Source organism: Phaethon aethereus (genome assembly GCF_964289735.1).
Source record: "Phaethon aethereus genome assembly, chromosome: Z".
NCBI lineage: Eukaryota > Metazoa > Chordata > Aves > Phaethontiformes > Phaethontidae > Phaethon > Phaethon aethereus.
In genome coordinates, this window is record NC_138577.1 from 34,198,040 (window position 1) to 34,222,502 (window position 24,463).

The window sequence follows — 24,463 nt, forward strand, 5'->3', positions numbered from 1 at the left end:
AAAGGTAGCAAGGAGGACCCTAGGAACTACCGACTCATCAGCCTCACCTCTGTGCCTGCAGAGAACATGGAACAGATCCTGCTGGAAGCTATGCTAAGGCACATGGAGAAGAAAGAGATGATTCAAGATAGACAACATGGCTTCACTAAGGGCAAGTCGTGCCTGATCAACCTAGTGGCCTTCTATGACAGGGTGAACACATCAGTGGACAAGGGAAGAGCTATTGATGTCATCTCTCTGGACTTCTGTAAGGCCTTTGACATTCTTCAACATTCTTCTCTCTCAATTGGAGAGATACGGATTTGATGGCTGGACTGTTCAGTGGATAAGGAATCGGTTGGATGGTCACAGCCAGAAAGTGGTGTTCAACAGCTCAATGTCCAAATGGAGATCAGTGATGAGTGGTATTCCTCATGGATCTGTCTTGGGACCAGTAGTCTTTAATATCCTCATCAATGACATAGCCGGTGGGATTGAGTGCACCCTCAGCAAGTCTACAGACAATACCAAGGTGAGTGGTGTGGTGGATATGCCTAAGGGACAGGATGCCATCCAGAGGGACCTGCATGAGCTCGAGGAATGGGCGCGTGTGAACCTCATGAGGTTCAACAAGGCCAAGTGCAGGGTTCTGCACCTGAGTCAGGGCAATCTCCAGTATCAATACAGGCTGGGGGATGAAGGGATTGAGAGCAGCCCTGCTGAGAAAGACTTGCGGGTACTGGTGGGTGAAAAGCTGGACATGAGCTGGCAATGTGCGCTCACAGCCCAGAAGGGCAACTGTATCCTGGGCTGCATCCAAAGAAGCATGGCCAGCAGGTTGAGGGAGGTCACTCTGCCCCTCTACTCTGCTCTGGTGAGACCCCACCTGGAGTATTGCATCCAGCTCTGGAGCCCTCAGCACAGCAAAGACATGGACCTGTTGAAGGGCCACAAAAATGATCAGATGGAACACCTCTCCTATGAGGACAGACTGAGAGAGTTGGGGTTGTTCAGCCTGGAGAAGAGAAGGATCCAGGGAGACATTACTGCAGCCTTCCAGTACTTAAAGGAGGCTTATAGGAAAGACGGGCACAGACTTTTTAGCAGGGCCTGTTGCAATAGGACCAGGGGTAATGGTTTTAAACTAAAAGAGGGCAGATTTCAACTAGGTGTAAGGAAGAAATTTTTCACACTGAGGGTGAAACACTGACACAGGTTCCCCAGAGAGTTGGTAGATGCCCCATCCCTGGAAACACTGAAGGTCAGGTTGGACGGTGCTCTGAGCAACCTGATCTTAATGGTGTCCCTGATCACTGCAGGGGTGTTGGACTAGATGAGCTTTAAAGGTCCCTTCCAACCCAAAGATTCTATGATTCTATGATTCCATCTCCTGTAAGACCTGGATAGGAGAAACCCTGAAGAAGATACTATGAAGTAGTTTCTGAAGACTTGTAAAAATAGGAATTCCTCTTACCACAACATTGAAGCTTAGAAAACATTACACAGCTGGAAGATGATCTACACTGGAGAGTACACTCATTTTACCACAACAAAGGAGTGATGAGTTCTACTTTTTTTTTTTTCTTTCTGAGAATATGTAGTCTATACTATGCATATTGCTATTTACTTTTTTGTAAAACCTCGTTTCCCAACTTGCCACATTACCCTGGGCATTCCTTTCAGAACAAGGGTGCAGTTTGGACTTAATATTTCTTTCATGACAATTTCAGATTCTTTCTCAAGTAGATTTCACACAGCACAAAAAGAAACATATTCGAACACCAAAAATACCTGTTTGGGAAACTGTGCCAGATGAATTGAGAATAGCGTGGTGAGTTCAGGATTATTTGAAGAAAGCAAGAAAGTTAGGGAGTTTCATTAGAAAATTATGCCAGAGGGTATAAATCAGCAGAGGAGACAGCATGTAAATATGCATCTTCTGTGAGAGAATTGTTTTGCCTCTTTGGAAGTAGTGAAGAGCTGGGAGGTTTCTGTCTGTCTGGAGAGTAGGAACAGGCAAGGAGGCGGCAGTCTTCCAAAAAGAGAAAAACAACTTGTATGCAATTTTGATCAGAAATTTTGATCAAAAGGAAGTGCATGAAACAAGAGCAAGGATGGAACAGGAGCAAGTATTCAAATAGTTCTGAGGACATGAAAATGGTGCACATAATATGAAAATATGTGTTTGAGTTGTGAAACAAATAAGTCTTTGGAAGTGGCAACTAGTGTGTGCTAAAAAGTAATTAAAAAATCCTTTTGAAATGGAGCTAACCTTCTGAAAGAAATTCTACAAGCTGGATGAGAAGTCAGTGATCATCGGGAAACTACACACAGATTTTATTTTATGGTATGACAAAATTGTCATAAAAGTTGTATACTATCAGTCTATTTCTGAATAATTTCATCCATGCAATGTGAGAAATTTCATACAAAATAAAATAAAATAATGGAATGCAAAGGAGGAAAGGGCATTATGAAAAAATAATTTCATCAGTGGTAACTGATGTTTTTTTCCCCAAATTGGAGTGAACTGGAGGACTTTATTACTATCAATAAAGCAAGTGGTTTCCTGCTGCATGTTACACTTTCAACTCCTGAGGGTAAAAAGTTTCTTTTTCGTTCTGTGTCACCAGTTCAAACGCAATCTGAAGTAATAATAACTGAACTGTTACCATCTGTACCCATTTCTGTCTCAGAATTGGATAGTTGCTTTTAAGGGACATTAGTGAGGACTGCTGCTGAAAGAGAAGGTCCCAATCCCCGACCACAAATGTTCCCACCAGCTCCCTTGTGCTGGCACTACAGCTCATGTAGCCATGTGGTGAGCTAGTTCAGGGAATTGATCCAACTGAAAACAGCAAAGAAAAATAAAACAATTAGTTTTCAGCTGAATCTATTTCCTGAGATAATCCTTGAACAGCTGCACATGCGCTAGTGCCAGGATTGGCACAAGAGAGACAACAGGAATGCACAGCCAAGACAGGGAGATGACTTACAGTCATCATCAAACTGCAGCCTTAGTCCACTGCCTAGACTAGAACATGAAATCAAACAGCAGTGCTTTTCACTAATTCTGTTTCAAAATGGATAGATGGAAACAACGTAGTATCTCTAAAGCTGGTATTTCAAAGATAAATGTTGAACCCCACTGAGAATAGCAATGTGAATGGAGCTTGATGTTGACCTACCATTGCCCCCATTTTAATCTTGAATGTCTGATCTCTCTGCCTCAGATGGTATGTGTTATAAAAAAAAATAATAAAACGAATGTGAAAGATAAAAAGTTGTGGAGGGACAGATACTAAGAATTTAATGTATTTTCACAATGCTGGCTATAAATGGTTAAAATTACATTCTCATGCTCTCATTATGATTTTAATGATTTAAATAATAAAGGAAATATAGGACACCAAAACTTTTAAGTTTTATTACAACATAAGAAGAACCATATCATCTCCATAATGTGCTAAAGATGTACTAAAGGTGTATTGTTTATTTTTATGGAAGTTATACTACATTAGATTACTTGTAATGACATTTTTTATTTATTAAATGGAATTTCCTACACAGATATTTCAAGGAATTTGCCCATAGTACAACAGGAAATGATTGTCAAATTTGTACCAAATGTTAGCTTTTTCATAGTGAACATTCTGTTACATAAATTTCCTTGTACAATTCTTTACATGCTACAACATTTGTATTTGAGAACACGGGATTTACACACAGAAATGTGAGAAGATATTTTCACATTTTTTGTGACTGCGACCACAAACAGCAATCTTGAAGTGCTCTTGTAACAAATTTATTTCCATGAATTGTTGATCCTATGTTTTCCTTTTGTCATCTAAGGATATTATTTGTTAGAGGGGTCTTAAGGTCTTTCTGACCAGCACGTTCAATTAAATAATAAACAATTGTTGTTCTCTATCATAGTAGTTAGTATTAATTTTTAACATTTTCTGTCAAGACTTTTTAAATACATTGGGTGTTTACAGGATCTCTGTACCATGCAGAGTCACATATAATTATGGAACCAACATGTGAAAGTCTTCTTCAGGGTTTTTTATTGCACTGTTAGTGTTCACACGAACCTTCAAATGCAATGAATGTGCAATCCCTAAAAAAATGAAACTAACATGTTTTTTAACTCCAACATGCTAACAAAGTCTTGGGGAATTTTAAGCAAGGATTAGTGACATGACAGACTATAATGAAAATACTCTGTTAGTGATCCCTCTTGGAGCTGTTAATCCTTGGATCACTGACACAACAGCCCATAGCTGCTCTAAAGAAGCATTATTTTTCTGATTGTTTGGTGCATACTTTATGCACAGATTTTTGACATAGACCATACTGGTATTGAAGGAACAGCTATAATTTACTGTGTTTAATGGCTGGCTATCTAAGTCCCTTTAGCCACAAATTACTGACAAGAGAGGCTGCTATTCTCCACAGTATCAATGCGTATCTGGGGAGGGTACGCTCCATAGACAACTAACTTCTCTGGAGCTTGTGCTGTATATGTCCTGCCAACATTACACAGGAGAACTTTTAAATAATCTAAGGATCTTTTAACTGCAGAGTAGATAGATGTTTGTGTATACTAAAAAGAGTAAGTGCTCTATCATTCACACACTATTTCAAGTTATGTGCCCGTGGAATATGCCTGACACATATCCTTATAAAAAGAGAACAGATTGTTACAAGCAAAGCACCTTACCAATGTAGTCATTTTACATAAAGATTTTTTTTAATCATAGTTTTAATATCATACAAAACTGGTGCTATCAGTGTGGGTACATATCATAGAAAAGTCTAGGGGAACAGAAAGCATGACATTTTAAACAATTTGAATAATGAGAAAGTGGGGAAAACTACCTCATACTCCTGTGAAAACTTCAAATTGTCATTTGCTTTCAATCTTTCAATGTGATCTGCAAGTTCCAAGATAGGTATTGGGGGATGACTGGCCATACCTGTTAAACAAGAAAGAAGAACATAATTTAAAGTAAACTACAGTGATGGCATCACTCTAAAATTTAGAAAATGCAGTAGTTAGAATGGCTAGAAATGTGTAAGTAGTAAAGATGTCATATGTGAGAGAAGCAAGCAAATAGTTTGGTTACTTAAAACAGGACATGCTCTGGATAGATGAGCTCTGAAGCCAAATGAAAAGAAGTCACCAAGCATATTCCCAAAGCTAACATTCCTAGTGTAGAGGAAAGAGTTACTGTGATATGAGTCAATGAGGTTAGCTAGGCATGGAAAAATGAGACAGTTAGACCTGATGTTGACCTCTGCTTTGAATAATGACTCTTAATGTCATTTCAAACTCCCTTCTCCTGCACTGCATGAAATGGAAACTCCATTGAATTAGATGAGGAAAGGTGAGCTGAGAAACAGACACTGAAAGAGCCCTAAAGGGGAAAGAATAGTGTTTTGACAGAAAACGAAGTGACTTATGCATAATCAAGAAAAACAAACTTGAAGAATGAAGGTTACCGAGGTAACCAAAGACACCTGAACCTGCAAACAAAATGGTAAAAACCAAAGAAACATCAAACCAACATAAAACTAACTTATAAAATAAATTATAAAAAATGAAATGGATAGCTTGAAGATTAATTAGAATGCATCAAGGTCTAGAAGAGTGACTACATATTCTGGCTAAATTAGAAATACTTAAATATTTTATGAGATTCTGAGGTGACTGACATTCACATGCAACCATGAATGACTAGAATAACATGCACCATTGCTTTTAGACAACAGTCACTGAAGACAACATTGGACATCAGACAACTGGAACTTCAAAAATGTTTTCACTAGTAGCAGATTGTAGAGGCAGGGGTTGTACAGTTTGGCTGGACACACATACTGCCTGCACTAGTACCTTAAAATATGCTTAATCTGAAACCCCATTTATCAACCCCCAAAAGTACCTACAATCTACTTCAGGTGTAAACATCTTTGTCCACTGATGAAGATACTGAATGAAAAAGTAGAAGAAGAAAAGGTGGGAATCAGAGATAGACACGTGTGTGGAAGGGAGTGTAGGAACAACAAGGCCAAAGAAAGACAGAAAAGATGTGGGGTCAACTAGAACAATCTGCCAGCCAAAGATTTGCCAGGCAAAAGTTTGTGAACATGTTTGTTTCACACTATTAGTCTTCACGACTCTCTCCAAAATGCTTACATTCTTCTCTTCATGCTTTATACTATCACACCTAAAATGAAAGTGCTTTTTCAATTGCTTGTTGGAAGAAATCAAAGCTGGCTAGAAAAATTAAGCTAGTGAACCCCAGGATCTCTTGAAATTACAAAGGGAAAACAGTGATGACTCAAGGGGGCTCAAGCTGGAAGCCATGTTGCAAAATGCAGTTTGCTTTGTCACCGTGAATTTCAAGAGCATGCCTAAGACAGTTAACTTGCACTTCCTGTAAACACAGCTGAAAATGACCATGTAGTTACAACACAGTCACACTATAGCATGTTTTTCTTCTTTATTTTTTTTTAAATTCTTGTTTTCTTTTTGAATCTTTGACATTTCAGGCATCATACTACTGTCCAAAATAACGTCCAGCAGCACTGGCCCTAATTTTTCTGCCCCTAAACATATATGTTTATATATTACCTTCATAGCACATGTGTGATGGTGAGACATTATTTAAAGTAAATATTAAGGCAAGCTGTCAGTCAACTAACAAAGTAGAATATTCAGATATAATGGGGAGTTTCTTATAAATTTCAATTAACAAATTAGTCTGTAAGTACTAATTTATTTTAATTAGTTCTTGTCTTCCATTTTCTCAGAAATTTCACTTACTAGAACTTGACTATTCTCAAAAGGAGGGTGGGTGACAGTCATCTAATAATTACACTGATTGATCCAGATCAAGCACCCCTATGGAAAATATGCAAGTGAATAGGCACAAGAGAACTCTAGATTGATCCAGAAATGGAGGTGGACTGATGTACATCTAAAACAGTGCTTGAACAGAGAAAATAATAGAGACAAAGATGTTTAGACCTTTTCGAGCGAATCGTGGGAGAGAGTTATTATCATATAAGGACTGAGTGGTAGTTTGGCTAGAGAGGGAGGACACAGAGCCAATCAGGGAGGCGTAGGGGACTGAATTACTGCTCAAAGCTGTAAAAAGTAAAAGCCAATTGGAAATGGGAAACAAATTAGTAACAGCAGTAGACCATCATAATCAATCAATCTCGTACATACAGGCACTTCAGACATGCACAAAACAGCGTCTGGAAACTCAACTAAGAAGATGTCTAAAGGTCCGGTTACCCTACTGTAAACATAAAGGACAAAAAAACCAAAGAGAATGAGACTTGCTCACTACATGATGAACCTGAATAAATCACCAGCATCGTGAACACAAATCTCAATAATTAGCTTACTGTGAAGGATTTTTTTTTTAAAGATGCTGAACATCTATTCTTTAAACTATTTTTGTTTATATGCTCCTCTATATGCCACTTGACATTTCCAAGAGGAGATTTCATATTAAACACTTTGTGCAAAATGAAACTTGACATAAAACTTTCTTTTCTAAGGAAAAAAAGGAACTATTTACAATTTCAGAAATCAGCAAATTTTGACTGCATATAACCCCTTTCTCCACAACTCATTTTAGGCACTTACACTTGGACACTTACTAACTTTCTTCAAATAATATTTTACAGTTAACTTATGAAGTGAAGTAATTGCATTCGGTATATTTGCATCTTTTAAACACATAAAATGTGCTCTACTGAGATTATAAAAGTAGCTACTTTTTAAAAGAACTGCTGGAGGACTTTTGTTATGTATTCAGTCTATGAATCATAACAAGCATCATAACAGAATATGCTATGAACATTTTCAAATCCCAGTATATCTCATGCAAAAGCATGAGGCTCCTACTGAGATTAATGAGGGTTGCATATGAACAGCAGGTGTAGAACCTGACTCAAAAAAACCACCCAAAATACAGCTAAACACACTTATTTTTGTGGTTATAAATAATAAAATACACTTATTTGCTGACACACCTCCACATCAATCAACATATGCTATGAAAACACAGAAAATTAAAAATAAAATACAGCTAAATTACAACAGATCCTGTGACATGCTAGAAAGTCTAAAGAAACACCATGCTCAAAACATGCTTTCAAACTTCCTTTAAAATATGAAAATAAAGCCATAAAAACACTTAAAAATTCCAACAGGAAAAAAACCCCAAAACCACCACATGCAAAACACAGCTGAAATTGTATCCGTAAGAAGCCTTCGTTTCCAAATTTGGTAGAAGATTGCCAAATGTGATTGATCTTATGCAGCCTAGTTGTAACCCCTCCACATGAATTAAATGATAATGTATGGTTTAATTACAGTGTAGAATTATCTTTTGATTAAACTGTGGTAAATACATGACTAAGGAATATGTGCCACAATTTCAAGGAAAAACTCAGAGAGCAAAGTCAGAATTCATCTGCATATTAACAGACATTAGACCTGTTAAGTATACTCTTTATCCCAGTGAAACAAGTGGGTGTTTTGGCCTTGTCGTTAGTGCATTAAATTAGGGCTTTGTTTGTTGTCAAGGTTTTATGATAAAGGCTTTTAGAAACATTTAAGAAACACATTTGTTTAGAAATTTCGATCTGTAGGTTGATATGCCCACAATAAACAAGAAGGAATTTAGAAGTTAAACAAAGTGCATAGCTGCTAGCATACAGACTACAATCTAGAAAAACTAAAAACGTGACACATTATTTTCACAGAAATCCCTTTATGAAATTAGTTGCATTTCAGGTCCACATTGAATTAACAGTCTGTGATTTTAAAAACTGATTTATTACACCCTCATTTTTATTTAATAACACAGAATACCCTCCCACACACCAATCTATGTTGACGAAGATGTCCCTTTACAGAAAAAGGAAGGAATCAGTAACAGTAGATACTGTTACTGATACTTACCCTTATCAAAAAGGTGGAAAGAAATACATATTTAAAATTTGGACATGGAAATTGGAAAAATTGAAAGATGACTCTGATTCAGTAGGAATTTGGCATCCATGAAAATTTGGCAAGGATGTCTTTAAGTATATTTGACAAAAAAAATACTGTTACTTTAAAATTTATTTTTCATACAGTTAAAGCTAAGCTAGAGAGTGATCTTACATCTTATGTACAAAGATAAATTTACCATATTAGCTCTAGCGAAATATGTCGTTCTGCAATAGCTATTCTAAAATTGTTACCAATGTGCATATGATACTGCAAAATTAAGCCAATTTTATTCCAGAAGCTTTTATTTTCATCAAAACTAGATTAATTATTCTGGAATGAAAGTGGTTTTTGTTCTGTATCAAAGACTTAGCTCTACCAAGCAGCCCTAGGGGCTCTGTAGCCTCATGGCAGAAGCCCCAGCTCCGAGTGAGGCGTAAAACCTGTCTACACTGAGAAAGGGAAGACCTAGTTTTCAGACCTTGATCTATAATTGCTCAATACAGTAACATTTTGTATAAGTATTGGCTAAAATCCAGAAAAAAAAATTACTCTTGTGAGGAGCAGAACTTTCCATTCCATCTCCCAGCTAAGGAGATTTTGATTGCATCTAAGTTTGAAAGCAAACACAGAATCACAGAATCATTAAGGTTGGAAAAGACCTTTAAGATCATCAGGTCCAACCATCAGCCCAACACCACCATGCCCACTAAACCACGTCCTGAAGTACCAGTCACTTTTTCTGAATACTTCCAGTGATGGCAAGTCCATCTCCCTGGGCAGCTTGTTCCAGTGTTTGACTACTCAGTAAAGAAGTTTTTCCCAATATCTAGTCTAAACCTCCCCTGGCACAACTTGAGGCCATTTCCTCTCGTCCTATCACTAGTTACTTGGGAGAAGAGACCAACACCCTCGTCGCCACAACCTCCTTTCAGGTAGTTGTAGAGAGCGATAAGGTCTCCCCTCAGCCTCCTCTTCTCCAGACTAAACAACCCCAGTTCCCTCAGCCGCTCCTCATAAGACTTGTGCTCCAGACCCCTCACCAGCTTCGTTGCCCTTCTCTGGACACGCTCCAGCACCTCAACATCCTTCTTGTAGTGAGGGGCCCAAAACTGAACATGGGATTCAAGGTGCGGCCTCACCAGTGCCGAGTACAGGGGCGCGATCACTGCCCAGCTCCTGCTGGCCACACTATTGCTGATACAGCCCAGGACACTGTTGGCCTTCTTGGCCACCTGGGCACACTGCCGGCTCATGTTCAGCTGGCTGGCAACCAGCACCCCCAAAGTGGGGTATCAGGGAAGTGCAATTTGCACTCTGAAGCCTATACCTCTTTTAGGTGCCTAAACCCTTCATGTGAGTCAGGTTTACATGAAGAGCCATATGTTGGGTTGCTCACTGTGAGAAAGCTATTCCAGTCTGGTTTTGCTATAAAGACAAACCACAGTACTTCCTTCAGCATTGTCATGATTCTCATAAAAAGAAATTGCGTGGATAAACTAAGGAAAAAATTTCCTGCTATCTTGCAAAGCAGGTGACTAAATCCAGACATCACTTTTTCCACTTTTGTTTTTTGCCTTTGTTATTTTATCCCTTTTTGTTAATTTTTCCTCTGGACCTCTGACGTATCTTGCAAATAAGTTAGTGGAACTTCCTCAGGAGCTCAGGAATATGTGTTTTGTGAGCACTTACTTATTTAATAAAAAAGCAGAGTCTTTAATTCATAGCTGTAATAATTCTATTTATTTTTCTATTTCAAAGCATCTTATTTAGTTCTCAAGAGATAATGAGATAATTGTTTAATTGGCACCCAATTACACAAATTACTTATAAGTGTGACACATTTTATACTTAAATGAGAAAAAAAACAGTCACTTTTGAGGCATGACTCAGTTTAGTTCTCTGCCTGATTGGCAGATTGAAGTCTTTGCCTGAGCCTTGGCGCTCTCATAACCCACTCAAACCACTTAACATCAGTTATTTTCCTCTATGCAAAACCAGGCTTCCTCATTTTATGAAACCTTTTGTGAGGGCTTAATTATTACCCCTTCCCTATACTCCTCCATGTGGCATAGACACTTCTAAAATCTGCACACCAGGTTAATGGTTTTAATCCCGTATTTCATAAGAAACTTGGAGAATGGGAAAAATGTGGCTGACTCTCCCTCAGCTACTCCAGTTCCGTAAGAGTAACAGATTTATAAATGAAATCCTGTATGCTACTGAGAGATTGTGTATTTTCATGTTTACTCAAAGAAAACTTGGCACAGCTGTGACCCACTCACTGGCATATGGGCTTATGTAGAAAATATACATTTTTGGATAACACGTATGGACACAGGATCTTGTTCTCAGATATAACACTGGGAGCTATTACAAATGTCAAGACAAAATGTCAAATTTATCTATGGAGTTACTCCATCCAGCAAGGAGTGAAGCCAGAGATGAATTTGATCCTTCCTGAACAAGTCAAGATACAAAACCCTTTAGGTAAGAATTAGATTAGTGAAGAATGAAGTTCTGTATTGACAGGACAAGAAAAAGTAAAAGGAAAGCAAGACTTTTGCTGTGCTGGTAGCTGAGACTGTGGATTTTTATGACATCTTCATGCTGAATTGACATTTTTACAACAAATACAACATACTGTGTCTAAATCATTGTCTAAATATCACTAGAGATAAAATATTGCTTTCCCATAATCTCTCTCAAAAAATTATGCCTAAGCACCTGTATTGGGAGTATTTTGTACTTGTGGTTAGACATTCAGATTTACCACAACAAGGCCTTCACTTTCAAATTATTTTGATAGTTATATCTGATAAGACCTTTCCTTACACAAAATATGATTGCTAGCATTTTTGTAAAGAGGCTGTTTAGAAATCTTTTAAAGTTTATGACAACCCAGAATTTTATAGGAGCGTCTCATTCACCTCTCCCAGTGAAAACTGGCAATCTGGATATGTCAATGTAATTTAAATTTTTTGTCCTCTAACACTTCTTCACATTATGGATTCATTATAGACTCTTTTTTTTCCTCTTCCACTAGAAGGAACTGGTGTGCCAGGGAAGCTCCAAGCAAACTGTGGGTGCTTTCATAATCTAAATAAATAAATAATTATCATAACAATTATGTCAAATCATCTATCCTGATGCAGTTGTACTGACTTGGCATACATCAGTTATTAAAGTACATTCACCACTCTGTCATTTACATTATCTGTGGGCAACATTCAGAAATATTAACATCTTACAGAGTGGATAAGGCCATTGCACGAGGGTGACTGCAGATGCCTCTGTAAAAGAAACCCAACACATAACCCCATCAGCCCAAATCCCTTCTCTCGGCTGGCTGATTTGCCCCAGCAGTACCCTTACTGCCTATTTCTGCTACCTGGTAGCAAATAAAAAACACACATCTGAGAATGAAAGAACAACAAAAACAACAAAACTGTTATCCTGAACGTAAAGCCTTTCTGTAGTTTCTCTACATTTGTCTTGAAAAGCTTTGTATTGTGTATTATTTAACGGTGTGTTACTGTGTGGAGATGGATAAACTTTCCAGCAGGATCTAAACACCTAAGTTAAATTCAGCTGGATTTGAATGAAACGGTAGCCCTAATTGAAGTTAATGTGAGTTAAGTGAGGTTCTGCTTTTACTAGCACAAGAATTGTACCTTGACGTCACTGTGGCTGAGTTACATATTAAGAACATGTTAATTAGCCAGTGTTACACAGCAAGACAAATCTCCCGAGGCAGGCTTTTTCTCCTTGATACTTGGTTGCATACTGAGTAACATAATGGCCTGACCTGTGTGTAGGGGTCTTAGTTGCTACAATAGTAGGGAAAAATATTGTAATTTGATTTCTGTACTGTATTTGTAATAATAATTTTAATCCTCCATTTTGTGAAAAGGCTTACAGCAAAGAAAAATACCTCATCGTAGAAATGGACTGCAGATGTTCTGCTCCACTAGCTTCACAGAAAACGGCAAACTTCCCAGATAAACTATAGCACTACAAAGAAAGGTACACTTCCACTCCTCTCCAGTTCTTTTCAGATCAATGAGGTGGAATTATGGTGTCTACAAGTGCCACAAATTCTGCAATTTCTTAATAACTTTACATTCAAATGTAATTTAGAATTAATTACAATAAATTAATTTTATATGTAAAGTTTTAAAGACTTCACAGTATTTTTTTTTTCTGACCACATTTTATTTTAATTTATGAAGAATACTAAATGGATATGTAAGACATCACATGTAAATACATGGACAGCAGATAATTATGCTTATATACCTAGTTATTAAACCATCCACTCAGTATATATCCGTACACAGATACTTGTTTTAGGCATAAGCTAAACTGTAAGAACCGTCATTTTTCTTTTCATGTTTCAAAGACTTGTAGGTATACTTCCATCTCTGTAACAACCTTTAAAACCTTGTATGAAAGTGCGGATAACATTCAAAACCTTTCCTCAGTAAGGATGAGTCTACATTATATTACAGGTTCAGAAGAACAATTGTGAATCAAAATTTTGAATCACTTCCATTTACTGCACTTAGGTTCACATTGTTTAGAGGTCCCCCAGCATGTCAACAAGATTCTCATATTCAGATGAAACTAAACTAGAAGATGCACTCCTGAAACACACCTAATTTGCCACAGCTGCGAAAGAGCATTCAGTGTACTGGAACAGACTAAAAAGGCAAGGCTGGGGTAAAACTCAAGCCTCCACACTCTTCCCTTTCTACCTCTGCCATACGCATGCAGTGTGGTTGTGGGGTCTTTAGCCTCAAATTTGTTGCTTTGCAGATCCACTCCTGCTGGGGCATCACTACCTTAATATAGCAACTGTTTAGAAGATCAGAAAGGAGATTTGCAAGTTCAGTTAACCCTTTTGAAATATTTGGTAAGTCAGCTTCTGCAGCTAATCTCTCAGGTGTTTAATTTCCTGCCTTTCTTGAATTCATTATTTTTTGTACTTAATGTAATAAATTTGACAAACACAAGGCTCAGGAAGATTTGGTAAGTAATTAGCATCAGACCAGGACTGTGTGCAATCATATTGTAAAAGAAAACAAGTCTACTGGAATACATCATGATCAAAATAAAGCCAATTAAAAAAGAAAATTGACTCATAAAAAGGTCATAAAAAATCACTAATATTTTAGCTATTTCTCTTTGTGTGTTTCTTGACTATCAAACCAAACAGCTTTACACAAACAGTGCTCTAATAAATAAAATAGTAAATAAAATATTTGGGAGTGTGTTGCCTCTACCTTCAGAACTCCTGACATGTTAATAACCTCCTTGACCCTAATATACAGCCTGATTTAAAAAGACAAGACCATTTATCTAGTTAGTATTTCTTTCCTGTATTGTACATTTGCAATGTAGTGCAACTTCCAGTGATTTTAATGAACTACCTGATAATGCAGAAGATAAGAGGGAAGCTTATTTACAAAGAAGTAGCTATAAGAATATTGTTAATAAATAGAGGGATGCACATTTCCTAATATTTTTTCTAGCATTGTTAGGTTTAACTTGGAATTTTAATGCATAAAACACATTCATACAACATATGTGACTTTGGGGTCCTCTTTACAGAAGTTTAATTTTGTTTCATGCAGGATTTTTCTTTAAATGAAGAAATTACAGAATTATTTCCAAAACTAACAAAGAAATACATTGTGGAAAAACTCATTAGCAATCAAAATATATTTTTCTAAACATCAATTTTTCTGTTCTCTAACAGCATCACTAACCAGTTTGTGATCACAGAGCTCTGGGTGAGGTATTATTGTCTCTTACCTGGAGTTTGAAAATTAAGGCGTCGCAGCTCCACTGGGTCTGTGGGATGGTGAGAAGGGACCTCCTTGCTGTTGGGTATGCTGCTCTTTCTAGAATCAGATTCAGCCCTCTTCCTGCATGTAGAAGGTGAATATATGTAAACATAAGATTGAGGTGTTAGCTTGACAAATAAAGGTTCATGAGCATTTAATCATTAAATTCTAAAGGTGAGATGCTTATTTCTGAAAGGCTATTTGATCCAGTGCAAAGGCAAAATAATTGTGCATGGTGGGTATGGCAGCTACAATTTGCAATGGCAAAATTAATCTAAATACAGTAATGTCAGAGGGAAAGTAACTGCATTCTGCCCTAGACTGATCCTCTAGATCATTCTGGGCACTTAAATAGTTACATATTACAAGATATAACATGAAACTTAGAAAAATTCACACTACCTCTATTATAAAAGCTAGCTAGCTATATGTGTATTAAAAAGTAGCCAACTCCTGAGCATGTAATTAAAAACAAACATGCCATGTTACTATCATTAGAATACTTCATATTTTATACACATAGCTCTGCATTGCTTATAAAAATAAACTGCATTCTTTGGGTTCTCTCAATTCTTTGTCATTCTCAATATGACAGAGAACAGTACAGTAGACACCTGTACTAGAAGACTCCTATTCCCTTCGGTTTCTAGAAGTGAAAATCTGCTCTCTTGCCTCTCATCTCTGTGAGACATGCACTACACAGTCTCTATGCATCTGATCAGACCTACATATTCAAGGCTCAGATTCTGTATTAATGTTTCTGATCAAATTAAGATTTTCACTGCAATTATAGCACTCCTGTCAATCTGTCCAAAACAAGCTGGGGGGTGGGGAGAGGGAGGGAGGAAGGAAGGAAGGAAGGAAGGAAGGAAGGAAGGAAGGAAGGAAGGAAGGAAGGAAGGAAGGAAACAAACTTATTTATGCTTCTTTTTCTCTAGAGAGAAGCAAAACATGGAGAACTATGTTACATGAAGAATATCTACCATTTTCATTCAGGAATCTGGAAATTTAATGCTTTAAATGGAATCTTTCTTCACTAGTGTTCTGTGAGATCCTGAATGAAAATGCAAACTGGTTCATATTCATACATTATAAAATGATGATGCAAGCAGTGGCAAAGAGTTAATTTGCAAAAACAGAACTGAGATGATTTTTAACTTTACGATAGCAAAATCTTTTTCAGGTGTCCAATATTTGCTTTAAAATACCACTACTGTTGGAATTTTTTTTCTTTCTTTTTTTATAACCGATTCACAATGTGACAATGCCAAACCTCTTATTATTCTGCTGGGCTCCCCTCTTAAAAATGCTCCAAATGATTTCTTGCTGATGGCACTCATGAAGGGTGCATTAAGCAAGATTTCATAGACTATGCAAAGAAACTAAACAGCAACATCATTGCAGGAATTATTTGAAAGTTACTAGTCCTATGATTTTATAGAAAAAAAAAAGAAAAAAAAAGTGTTTCGTTGTAAAAACATTCCATCTGTTCTCTGATAAATACCTCAACACATGTATTAACTTCTCTTTAGTGAAGCAATGAAGATTTTAATCTGATTCTTCTGGTTTAACTCTTTTAAAATTATTATGGGAAAATCAGTTGAAATTCCTTCTTTACTTTTGATTCTGAGTATCTCAAACTCCTACCATATTAGTAGAATGCCCTAGTGTTCTTTATTCTTAAGTAAAGGTGTGTGATGCAGCTTCCAAGAAGTATTTTTATCTATATTTCCTTCTCTTGAAGTCTAGGGATCAGTGGAACTGTCTAGAGGCAAGCTTCATTTACCTTTTTTCCACTTGCAAGTCAGTACTGTGCAGCACAACTTCATAATAAACCACTAAAAGCACTAAAATGTCATCTAATCATATATCTTAATATTTTGTATATTTACAGGACAATAGAATGGTTTATTATTTATTATTATTCTCAGGATCATTCTGTTTTCTTTGTATCTTTCTAGACTATACAATTCTTCGAGATTATGCCATGGTTTTGAGACAGGTGTAAAAAAATCCACAAATGACAAATGAGATCATCGAATCATTTTCACTTGTAGAACTGTAAATCAGCACTGATTCTATGAGTATGGAGCATTATGGAGATTTAGAGCGGCTAATATTTCAACCACAATCATGCATTCCTTCAACAGTTTTGGTTATAGCAAAGAACCACTGTTTTAACTTCATTAAAACACAATTAAAAACATATGTACTTTATATAGCTGTGTTCTCTTGAAAATGTACCTCATGGAGACAAAAAAAAGCAGTGAAGCTTGGCTATTTTTTTTTTCCCAGTGCTGTAAACAACACAACAAATAGTTCAGTTGAATTCATATCGATAGATTACTGTCTACATTCACTTAGATTGACAGATGCTTTGTCTTAGATCATTATCATTATACTTTTTTTTTCTGTTTTTCTCCTTTTCTGGATTAAACAAAGAGTGATTACTTTTCATGTCTCACCTGTCAGGTTTGCTGCTCCATTTTAATGCAGAAAAGAGGGGAGAAAAGGTGACATGTTAGTTGACCAGCAGCAAACAGGGTAACCATGACAGCAGGAGATATAATAAATGTTGACTTATAGTAAAGATATATAACTAACCCAAATTAAGAAATCATAGTTCATCAAAATATTTAATGCTTAGGAATCATAGAATAAGTGGAGGACACATAATTTAAGTCCAAAGAGAATCATCTGCTGAAAAAAAATCTTTTTATCTGCAAAGTAGTTCCACCTCAAATTTTAGCCAATAATAATGGAGAATGGGTATTTAATTTGGGCTATCAAAGTAATGTTAACTTTACACTGGGAAATGACATCTCACGAAGATATAGTTCCCTCCTACATTCTAGTTAGAAAAGAGATGAGGGGAGAGATGAGAGGAAAGATTAAAGTGGAGGGCAGAGGAGAACTAAGAGAGAAAAGGAGAAGGGAGAGAGAAAGGCAAGCGAAGAACAAGCTTAAATTGATAAGATACATATGACTTGTACTAAATTAAAACAAACAAACAAACAAAAAACAAAAAGCTTTTAAAACTATTTTACAAAGCCATGTAATAAAAAATGGCAAGAAATTTTTAGTGGTACCCCGAAAGTAAGGTAAGCATAAATCTTACTCCAAGGAAGTATTATGCACCTTTTTAGATTGAGAAAGAATGGTGCATATTTGAGGTCTACAGTGATCTGTAGAGACCTGTAATGATCTATGATCTACAGCTAAACAGGGAAAATAATTTATTATCTACCACCAACAGGTTCTACTATACATACACTGTAAATACAATGTTTGTCCATCTTTCTGTTTCTCTGTTGAGCATAATAAACAGGGTTTCTACAATCTTTTAATAGAATGGAGTCTGCAATGACCAGATTACATGTTATGAAAAAGTCTTTATAGAATCCTCAATCATCACTTAAGATTATCCCATTTTAATTTATGTGGGTTTTTTAACATCTGTTTTTTTCCTTTAGAAGCATATTTCTTCTTATAGCTCAAAATTCAGCAGGTGGCCAGCAGGTTGAGGGAGGTGACTGTGCCCTCTAGTTGGCTCGGATGAGACCCCACCTGGAGTCCTGCATCCAGCTCTGGAGCCCTCAGCACAGTCAAGACATGGACCTGTTGGCGTGGGTCCAGAGGAGGGCCACAGAAATGATCAGAGGGATGAAACACCTCTCCTGTGAGGACAGGCTGAGAGGCCTGGGGTTGTTCAGCCTGGAGAAGAGAAGGCCCCGGGGAGACCTTATTGTGGCCTTTCACTAGTTAAAGGGGGCTTATATAAGAAAGATGGGAACAGACTTTTTAGCACAGCCTGTTGTGATAGGACAAGGTGTAATGGTTTTAAATTAAAAGAAGGCAGATTTCAGCTAGGTCTAAGGAAGAAATTTTTCACACTGACTGTGGTGAAAGACTGGCACAGGTTGCCCAGAGAGGTGGCAGATGTCCCATCCCTGGAAACATTCAGGTCAGGTTGGATGAGGCTCTGAGCAACCTGCTCTAGTTGAAGATGTCCCTGCTCATTGCAGAGAGGTTGGACTTTAGAGGTCCCTTCCAACACAAACTATTCTATGATTCTATGATACTATGATTCAGAGTGCCAAAATTCACCGATCAAAAGATTCAAGCTTCGGCTCCTGTCTTCTGAACCAAATCAAAACCTTCATTTTATAAGAGCAAGCAACACAAAGTCTGTCAAGATGGCTTTCATTTCTTTTCCCTACAAATAGAAACCCACTCCAAAAACAACCCTGAGCCTAAAACAATCTAGAATGAGGAACATTTTGCTGCTCTTCATCAGTGGAAGGCTGAAATTAGAGAACCTGTGATTTCTTAAAAAACAGGAGGAATAGTCACATAAATTCCTATCCTGAAAAAAAAAAAAAGGATGAAAAGATACTTCATGGGGACATGCACTCTCCTTCTAGCTTGTCAGCTTCTGGGATACACCAGAAACCAGAAACAATTTCTAGAGCTCTTTAACATTCACTAACTGGGTTGCTAGCCATCTAAATCCTGTGTAATTGAACATGTATCACACATTAAAAAGTGAGTTGAAAGGATTTACTGTAGGTTTGCCTAAGCTGTAGGTTGCAGAACGGGTACTGCTTTATCAAAACCACCTTGAGGTATAAACTGTGACTCAAACAGCCTTCATAATGGTTAGGCATTGTGTCTAGGGAAGACTTAGTCTGCATGATCTCTATATCTAGGTGTTTGCTTTTGTTTGAGACTTCGCACATAAATCTTACTATGCTATATATTTTACTCCATATTTGAACCAACAAATATTTTATTTCCTCAAGGGAAAAAATATGACTAAAAAGACAGTGATATTTAGTTAACTTACTTGGATGCCTAAATTTGATTGTTTAGGTTTAAGCCAAATAGATTTAAAGACCTGCTCCAAAATAATTGTCTCCCTTCACTATGACTGCAGGGTAGTATCACTGCTGCAATGACAGAGAACACTGATCTGGTCACCGGCCAAGTCAGTTCTGTTTGCCAAGACATCAATTCCATAAAGACAGGAAATTCAACTGTAATGCAGGAAAAAAATAATTTTTACTGTGAAGATAGTTGAACACTGGAACAAGTTGCCCAGAAAGGTTGTGGAGTTTCCTGCCTGCACATGCCTCTGAGCAACCTGCTGTAGCTGGCCATGCTCGGAGCAGGGCTGGGACAGGGCAATTTCCAGAGATGTGACACTTTGGTTCTGTGAATTTGTGAGCTCTTCTACACACAGTACATTAATCAGCATCAGTTATGTTGGATATTACATTGCAGCTATATATGATGACAACAAAAGGTACTCTTCAGTATTTTCCCCAGCTATTACTGTTAAGTCCTAAGCTGCAATGACCTTTTGGATATATTGTGATGTATGATCCAACAATGTGTCTATGCAGTTATCTTTGCTTTCAGATTTTAAGAGTAAATACAGAGGCAATAACCTTTATACAAACTGACCAAGAAATAATAAAAGGATCAAACATGCAGTCCTATTCTTTGGGACAGTTAAATATGCTTCACACCAACCCACAAAACTTATCCACATTATCTGCAATAGCATCTGTTTTCACGGAAAGTCCTTCTCCCCTTAAAATGACTCTTTCAGAAACTGCAGTCATCTTTTCTCTAGGATGGAAATTAAAATGTAAAAGTCGTATTGTAAATCATGAGATTAGTGGTCCAAGTCTGTTCATAAAGGCTTCTAGGTTCAACGTGCCAAAGATGCAATCGATAGCCCAGCTCAGGTGCATCTACACCAATGCACGCAGCATGGGCACCAAACAGGAGGAGCTGGAAGCCATTGTGCAGCGCGACAGCTATGACGTAGTTGCCATCACAGAAACATGGTGGGATGCTTCCCATGACTGGAGTGCTGCAATGGATGGCTATAAGCTCTTCCGAAGGGATAGGCAGGGAAGGAGAGGCGGTGGGGTGGCTCTGTATGTTAGGGAGTGTTTTGATTGCATAGAAATCAAAGATTGTGAAGACCAAGTAGAGTGCTTGTGGGTAAGGATGAGGGGGAAGGCCAATGAGGCAGACATCCTGCTGGGAGTCTGTTACAGACCACCCAACTAGGACGAAGAGACAGATGAGACATTCTATAAGCGACTGGCAGAAGTCTCGCGTTCGCTGGCCCTTGTTCTTGTGGGGGACTTCAACCTACCAGACATCTGCTGGAAGTATAACACGGCAGAGAGGAAACAATCTGGGAGGTTCCTGGAGTGTGTGGAGGATAACTTCACGCAGCTCGAGAGTGAGCCCACCAGGGGAGGTGCCTTACTGGACCTGCTGTTTACAAACAGAGAAGGACTGGTGAGAGATGTGGTGGTCGGAGGCCGTCTTGGGCTTAGCGACCACGACATGATAGAATTCTCAGTTGTGAGTGAAGTAAGGAGAGGGGTCATCAAAACTGCTATCATGGACTTCCACAGGGCAAACTTTGGCCTGTTCAGGTCACTGGTTGAGAGAGTCCCTTGGGAGACAGTCCTGAAGGACAAAGAGGTCCAGGAAGGTTGGACAGTCTTCAAGAAGGAAATCTTAAAGGCGCAGGAGCAAACGGTCCCCATGTGCCGTAAGAAGAGCTGGCGGGGAGGGCGACCGGCCTGGCTGAACAGGGAGCTTTTGCTGGGACTCAGGGAAAAGAGGAGAGTTTATCACCTCTGGAAGAAGGGGCAGGCAACTCACGAAGAGCACAAGGATCTCATCAGGTCAAGCAGGGACAAAATTAGAAAGGCAAAAGTCCAGCTAGAGCTCAGTCTGGCCACAGTCGTAAAGGATAATAAAAAATGTTTTTACAAATATATTAACAACAAAAAGAGAGGCAAGGAGAATCTCCATCCCCTACTGGATATGGCGGGGAACATTGTCTCCAAGGACGAGGACAAGGCTGAGGTACTTAATGCTGACTTTGCCTCAGTCTTTAATAGCCAGTCCAGGTATCCACAGGATATTCAGCCCCCTGAGCTGGAAGATGGGGATGGAGAGCACAATGTACTCCTCATAATCCAGGAGGAAGCAGTCAAGGACATGCTGAACCACCTGGACACCCACAAGTCTATGGGGCCTGATGGGATCCACCCAAGAGTACTGAGAGAGCTGGCGGAGGAGCTTGCCAAGCCACTCTCCATCATTTATCAGCAGTCCTGGTTAACAGGGGAGGTCCCAGAAGACTGGAGGCTTGCCAATGTGACGCCTGTCTACAAGAAAGGCCAGAAGAAGGATCCTGGGAGCTACAGGCTTGTCAGCCTGACCTCTGTACCAGGGAAGATTATGGAGCGGTTGGTCTTGAGAGTGCTCACAGGACATTTGCAGGACAACCAAGGGATCAGGCCCAGCCAGCATGGGTTCATGAAAGGCAGGTCCTGCTTGACCAACCTGATCTCCTTCTATGACCAGGTGACCTGCCTAGTGGGTGAGGGAAAGACTGTGGATGTTGTCTACCTGGACTTTAGTAAAGCCTTTGACAGCGTCTCCCACAGCATTCTCCTGGAGAAACTGGCGGCTCGTGGCTTAGACGGGTTTAGTCTTCGCTGGGTGAGGAACTGGCTGGATGGCCGAGCCCAGAGAGTTGTGGTGAACGATGTTAAATCCAGCTGGCGGCCGGTCACAAGCGGTTCTGGGGCCGGTCTTGTTCAATATCTTTATAGATGATCTGGATGAGGGAATTGAGTGCTCCCTCAGTAAGTTTGCAGATGACACCAAGTTGGGTGGGAATGTTGATCTACTGGAGAGTAGGAGGGCTCTGCAGAGGGATCGGGACAGGCTGGATCAATGGGCAGAGGCCAACTGTATGAGGTTTAATAAGGCCAAGTGCAGGGTCCTGCACTTGGGTCACAACAACCCCATGCAACGCTACAGGCTTGGGGAGGAGTGGCTAGAGAGCAGCCTGGCAGAAAGGGACCTGGGGGTGCTGGTTGACAGCCGGCTTAAGATGAGCCGGCAGTGTGCCCAGGTGGCCAAGAAGGCCAACAGCGTCCTGGCCTGTATCAGAAATAGTGTGGCCAGCAGGAGTAGGGAAGTGATTGTGCCCCTGTACTCGGCACTGGTGAGGCCGCACCTCGAATCCTGTGTTCAGTTTTGGGCCCCTCACTACAAGAAGGATGTTGAGGTGCTGGAGGGTGTCCAGAGAAGGGCAATGAAGCTGGTGAGGGGTCTGGAGCACAAGTCTTATTGAGGAGCGGCTGAGGGAACTGGGGTTGTTTAGTCTGGAGAAGAGGAGGCTGAGAGGAGACCTTATCGCTCTCTACAACTACCTGAAAGGGGGTTGTGGCGACGAGGGTGTTGGTCTCTTCTCCCAAGTAACCAGCGATAGGACAAGAGGAAATGGCCTCAAGTTGCTCCAGGGGAGGTTTAGATTGGATATTAGGAAAAATTTCTTCACTGAGAGAGTGGTCAGGCACTGGAACAGGCTGCCCAGGGAGATGGTGGAGTCGCCATCTCTGGAAGTGTTCAAAAAACGTGTGGCTGTGGCGTTTCAGGACATGGTTTAGGGGACATGGTGGTGCTGGATTAATGGTTGGACTTGACGATCTTGAAGGTCCTTTCCAACCTATTGATTCTGTGATTCTGTGATTCTCTGATTCTATGGACAAAGGGAATCAAGCATAGTTGATGATTATTTGAGTTAATACCATTTGTACTTCGAAAGACTTGGTCATTTCCCAGTCATCTTCTCAACACTGCACATTCCTCAACATCATCTTCCCCTTTTTAATATTTTTTGCTTGTGTTTTCATGTATTAGGCAAGTGTCCTCTATCCTTTGTTTTCTTTTCTCCCTATCATACCTTGCACTTATGCCCCAATATATTCTAGAAATATACTTGTAAAATTTTCTGTATCCATGAAAACGTCGTTTTCCTACTTTTTTATTGCATATTCTTACCATGTCCAACTCCTGTAGCCACAGTAATTCCCTTTAACAGAGTTAAGTCAGAAACTAAACTTCACTGTTTTCTCAAAGCCCTGTGCTAAACATCCCTACTGTCTTGTCTACTTATTGCTGTGCTACAGATAGTAAAGCTATCAAACTCCAGCTGCTAGGTTGCATACTATAGACAAAAACCATCCAAATATATATATATATATATATATTTTTACAGAAATTAAAAGTTCACAGAGAACCATAGGCTGGTAAAACTGCAGTCGTAATTTCTCAGCGGTAATTTGCCAAATCAGTGCAGTTTAACAAATTACAGCTTACAGCTGAAAACAGAAAAATAAATAAATACATATGGACATTTGTCTGAACAGTTCTAGTACCAGTAGTAAATAACAGATGGAAAATGTGTCCTCCATTTTCAATGAATGACAATCTCTTCATACTACTGATGAAAAATTTTACCTGCTCATTTGTGGAATATGCCTATAATTTTTTGGGTAATAAAATTGAAGATAGTTATTATGGTTCTATAAATATAATCAATATTTCTAGAAGCAGTTACACATCTGCTTTATATGCCGTTGTTTGGATTTGTTTTGTAGTATGGGAGAAGTTTTACTTTTAATACTCAAAAATATTCAGAACAAAGGAGTATTTCACTTTTAGCATACCTCTAATGACCAGGTTTTGAAGTGACAGACAGACACAAACAGAGATTCACTGGTTGCTA

At 38.8% G+C, this 24,463-nt stretch overlaps 1 protein-coding gene across 1 annotated transcript in view; it reads right to left on the bottom strand.

The window, feature by feature from the left end:
* The window catches only part of PTPRD (protein tyrosine phosphatase receptor type D), a gene marked incomplete at both ends in the record, with an annotated part of 301,634 nt that overhangs the window by 66,778 nt on the left and 210,393 nt on the right, over positions 1-24,463 (bottom strand). Inside the window, 4 exons of the mRNA XM_082013447.1 lie at positions 4,861-4,958; positions 5,467-5,508; positions 14,813-14,925; positions 17,310-17,324. Coding sequence (XP_081869573.1) covers positions 4,861-4,958; positions 5,467-5,508; positions 14,813-14,925; positions 17,310-17,324 — 268 coding nt within the window. The remainder of the gene's footprint in view (positions 1-4,860; positions 4,959-5,466; positions 5,509-14,812; positions 14,926-17,309; positions 17,325-24,463) is intronic.